The sequence below is a fragment of the Bison bison genome, unplaced genomic scaffold (genome assembly GCF_000754665.1).
Source record: "Bison bison bison isolate TAMUID 2011002044 unplaced genomic scaffold, Bison_UMD1.0 scf7180017864384, whole genome shotgun sequence".
NCBI lineage: Eukaryota > Metazoa > Chordata > Mammalia > Artiodactyla > Bovidae > Bison > Bison bison.
Window position 1 is genome coordinate 17420002 of NW_011494956.1, and position 4802 is coordinate 17424803.

The window sequence follows — 4802 nt, forward strand, 5'->3', positions numbered from 1 at the left end:
AGAGCAGACAGCATGTGCCTCCTCTCTCCAGGGCCAGGCTTTATCATGGAGCGGGAGTTGCCGCTGAGGAAAACACACTTTCTTTTTTTTAAATTTTATTTTATTTTTAAACTTTACAATATTGTATTAGTTTTGCCAAATATCGAAATGAATCCGCCACAGGTATACCCGCGTTCCCCATCCTGAACCCTCCTCCCTCCTCCCTCCCCTACCCTCCCTCTGGGTCGTCCCAGTGCACCAGCCCCAAGCATCTAGTACCGTGCATTGAACCTGGACCGGCGACTTGTTTCATACATGATATTATACATGTTTCAATGCTATTCTCCCAAATCTCCCCACCCTCTCCCTCTCCCACAGAGTCCATAAGACTGATCTATACATCGGTGTCTCTTTTGCTGTCTCGTACACAGGGTTATTGTTACCATCTTTCTAGATTCCATATATATGCGTTAGTATACTGTATTGGTGTTTTTCTTTCTGGCTTACTTCACTCTGTATAATAGGTTCCAGTTTCATCCATCTCATTAGAACTGATTCAAATGTATTCTTTTTAATGGCTGAGTAATACTCCATTGTGTATATGTACCACAGCTTTCTTATCCATTCATCTGCTGATGGGCATCTAGGTTGCTTCCATGTCCTGGCTATTATAAAGAGTGTTGCAATGAACATTGGGGTACACTTGTCTCTTTCCCTTCTGGTTTCCTCAGTGTGTATGACCAGCAGTGGGATTGCTGGATCATAAGGCAGTTCTATTTCCAGTTTTTTAAGGAATCTCCACACTGTTCTCCATAGTGGCCGTACTAGTTTGCATTCCCACCAACAGTGTAAGAGAGTTCCCTTTTCTCCACACCCTCTCCAGCATTTATTGCTTGTAGACTTATGGATTGCAGCCATTCTGATTGGCGTGAAATGGTACCTCATGAAAACACACTTTCTTCCCTAAGAAAACATACTTTCTGCAGTGGGAAACCTTGCGACCTGGGCAGGGCTTCAGGTGTTGCTATCACAGCTGCCTTCTGAGGTCATGGTGTTAAAAATAACTCTATAATTCTTTGATTCTAAGATGGCTTTGATTGTTTAAAATTTTTTGAGAAGACTTCTTTAAGGGAAAGGAAGAAGCAGTATGTGAAATATACACATGGCTTATGACTCCCACACAGAAGAGTGTAACAGAGTTTAACCATGTGGACACAGATAGCAGGGAACCTGTGTCTAATCCTGGTTCCATCTCTACTAGCTGAATTCTACCACCTCCACTGATCTTGGGCACAAACCTTCATCTTCCTATGCCTCAGTTCCTCATCTGTAAAATGGGGCTAATGATAGTGAAATAAAGTTGCTGTGATGTTTAAAAATGGCTGATATATACTGAGGCTGACAGAAGTGAGCTATTAACAAAATGATATGGATTAAGCCTCTCTATCTCAGGATGAGAAAATACAATCCACAGACAAGAGCACATGTACTGAGTTAACCATTCAGGGAGCCGACCCCGGGATGAATCCTACAAGGGCATATGGCTGTTGTAAGCCTGCCTGACACCCCCCAGCCTTCTGCAAGGCAGAGAGGGCCAGCACCGTAACAGAGGGACAGGCAAAGTGCAGTTCCAAGGCCAGAAAAGCGCTTCTGCATGATGTGATGAGGGAGGGCCTCCCAGGGAGATGATGTGTGTCTCCATCCCATGTGAGTGGAAATTCCACAGCTGGTGGTGGCTGGTGGCAGAGGCCTTCCCAGGTAGAGGAAACCATCTGGACAAAGTCAAGACAGGGAATGCATGGGGAGTGTGTGCGTGGTATGTAAATTCCCGCAGGCCTGATGTGGCTGGAAGGCAGGTCTGCCAGACCCTCAGAAATAACATCCCCACCCCAGTGCCAGGCACTCAGATCAGAGCCTGCCTGTCTCACAAAGAATGTGGGCGATCATGCTGCCAGACACCACAGACTCCTGACCTTGGGACTGTCAGACCACAGTGTCATCTGCTCAGTGTCATCCACCTGTACTTCAAATCAAAGGGCAAAGCTGGAGGAGCTGTCTGCTCGAGGTCAAGCCATGCTTGCCCTTCATTGGCACTTCCTGAGCTGGGTCCTAGCTCTTCATTACCCAAAGAGACTGGCCCCTGAGCTCCCAGTCCACCAGGGACAGGGCCCAGGACAGTGTTCTCCCTCTTCTCTCTCCCTGCATGCCCATGTGGCTTCTTTACTTACAAAGAGAAACACAACAGCAGACCCTTGGATGTGGATGGGAGACTGCACAGGAGAAAGCATCTGCTTACCTAAGAGCCTACTCTGTTCATGGTGGTTTTTTGATTTTCTAAGAATTGCGAGGCCTCCTTCTTTAGGGGTTAACAAAAGTGGGAGGCAGAGCACTCAGTTATTAAGAGTGCAGGTTTGGAAACCAGGAATGCATGGGTTTGAAACTGGCCAATGAAATGGTGCTTGCAGGGCAAGGTTAACCTCGCTGATCCTCCCACAGGCCTCTGTTCTCTGGGAAGAGAGAGCGGATGTTGTCTTGACCAAGGTGCTAGTTCCCTTGATGAGTAAAGTGAGATCATGCATTCATCCAACAAATACTTGTGTTCTGTGCTTTCTCTTCAGCTTCGGTTAACTTGAGCCCTGGAGACCCCCGATGGATAGGAGCCTGGTGGTTGGGCCTGCTCATTTCCTCTGCCTGTTTGGTTGTCACTTCTTTCCCCTTCTTCTTCTTTCCTCGAGCAATACCCACAAAAATGGAGGTAAGCTTCTGAGAACCCACCATTCTACCTATTATAAGAGTTTCCTAAAAGGAGGTACTGTGTCAGTCATTTAGTCCTGTCTGACTTTTTGAGACCCCATGGACTACAGCCTGCCAGGCTCCTCTATCCATGGAATTTTACAGCAAGAATACTGGAGTGGTTTGCCATTTCCTTCTCCAGGGGATCTTCCTGACTCAGGGATCAAACCTGGGTCTCCCACACTGCAGGTAGATTCTTTACCATCTGAGCCACCAGGAGGTATGGAGGGGTAGATAATAAGGCTGAGAAGTTTCAGTAAGTTAATTCTGGGTGAAATCTAATCAAGTTTCTTGATGCAGGACTTCTCAGAGGCTTTGAAAGGTGAGCGTGCTTGTGAATTTCCCAAAGACGTGATTTCATCAGTGTTCCCTCACCATGGTAGCATCTCAGGGATTAGGAGGGCTCCAGGGAATATAGTCTGGGGAAGTTCTGAGTTATCTAAAGTGAGATAAAGAATTAAGAGTCAATAAAAACTGAATATGTGACCTGGAGCCGTTGACTTTTGCATGTAATAGGGCTGGTCATGTCTAATCCTAAAGGACTGAGTAAAAAACACATTCCTAGTGCTGAAGAGTGTGAGATTGGGCTGAGAGTGGAGCATACTTTGAGCAGACTGACCTGCATGCATCTTCCAGTCATATCTGTTGGGGAAAGAAATCAGGGAAGGATGAGATTGGAAAACAGTGGGGAGAAGTCTGAGTCGGGGCCTTGACATTAGCCTGAAGGATCTGAAACTTGTTCTGATCTCGTGAAGTTCTAAGTGACTGGAGCCCACTTGGGTGACAACTACATGAGGTTGTGGCTGGGGAGTCGGGAAGGAATGAAGGCTGGAGACATGATGAAGCCAGTGTAGAGATGATACAGCTGAGGACCAGGGCCCTGGCTGCCAGGCACCTGGAACAGGGCAGTATAGATGTCCTCGGAGGGGTTGCTCAGAAGGACTTAGCCGTGAGCAGCTGAAGTTTGTGCCAAGGCTTAGAGCCAGAGGCTGAGCTGGATGTTCTGCAATAAGGTGTGTGAGACTGGGTGAAATCTAGGCCTGGCCGGGGCGGGGGTGGGGCCTCAACTTGTCTTGAAGAAGAATTTCAAAGTGTGGCAGCACATCATCAGGATGCTGGAGTCGGACAAACCTGAGTCTGAATCTAGCTCTGCTACTTCTAAACTAGCTGAGAGATCCTAGGCAAGTTTTCTTGCTCCTAAGTTTCCTCTACTTTAAAGTACTGGAGATAGAGACTTCTCTGGGGGTCCCATGGCTAAGAATCTGTGCTCTCAGTGATTCCTGGTCTAGGAACTAAGATTCGACATGCCGCAGCTAAGACCTGGCACAGCCGAATAAGTAAATAAAAATAAATACAAAAGTACCGGAGATAAGAGCACCTATCTGAGGAGGAGGTTGTGAGGAATGGGACAGTGTATGCAGAATGCTGAGCACGGGGCCCACCATGGAGGAAGCATAACATAAGTGGGAGCGCCTGCACCTGGTGATGAGTCTGCTGGGGGATCCCAACAGTGTCTGAGCTCGGGGGCCTTGCATCTGTTTAGTGGTTCAGAGCTGGGCCTCGGGCTGCAGCTGACAAGTTCAGAAGTGGAAGGCGAGTTCACTGAGGGGGTTTGCACAGAAAGTGCAGGCTAAGAGGCAGGTCGGAGCCTTGGACAGGATCCAACTTTGGGCCAGAAGAACGAAGGGACTCCACAGAGGAGACTGAAAGAGAGAGCTGGGAACAGAGGTCATTATAGACCAGAGCGTCCCAGAGGCCCATAGCTCCTGGAACCTGAGGACAAGGAAGAAGTATAGCCATGACAGACAGACAAAGGCTGATGTTCACTCATGCCTCTTGGCATCAGCCAACAGTTAGACATGAAATAATATGCACAGATATGAAATCATATCTGGGAGGCCCTAGTGTGGATGCATTCTGGCCAGTGGCCAAAGCACCAGGCTCACTGACATGCATGTGGTGACTGCTTTGGACACCCTTCCATGTACTTCCAGGGTGGCTGAGCACCGCCCTGCCGTGAGCCACTAAGA

The 4802-nt window shown here is 48.0% G+C and overlaps 1 protein-coding gene across 1 annotated transcript in view; it reads left to right on the forward strand.

Moving 5' to 3' along the window:
* The window catches only part of SLCO2A1 (solute carrier organic anion transporter family, member 2A1), a 91875-nt gene that overhangs the window by 69732 nt on the left and 17341 nt on the right, over positions 1-4802 (forward strand). Inside the window, exon 6 of the mRNA XM_010858282.1 lies at positions 2598-2734. Coding sequence (XP_010856584.1) covers positions 2598-2734 — 137 coding nt within the window. The remainder of the gene's footprint in view (positions 1-2597; positions 2735-4802) is intronic.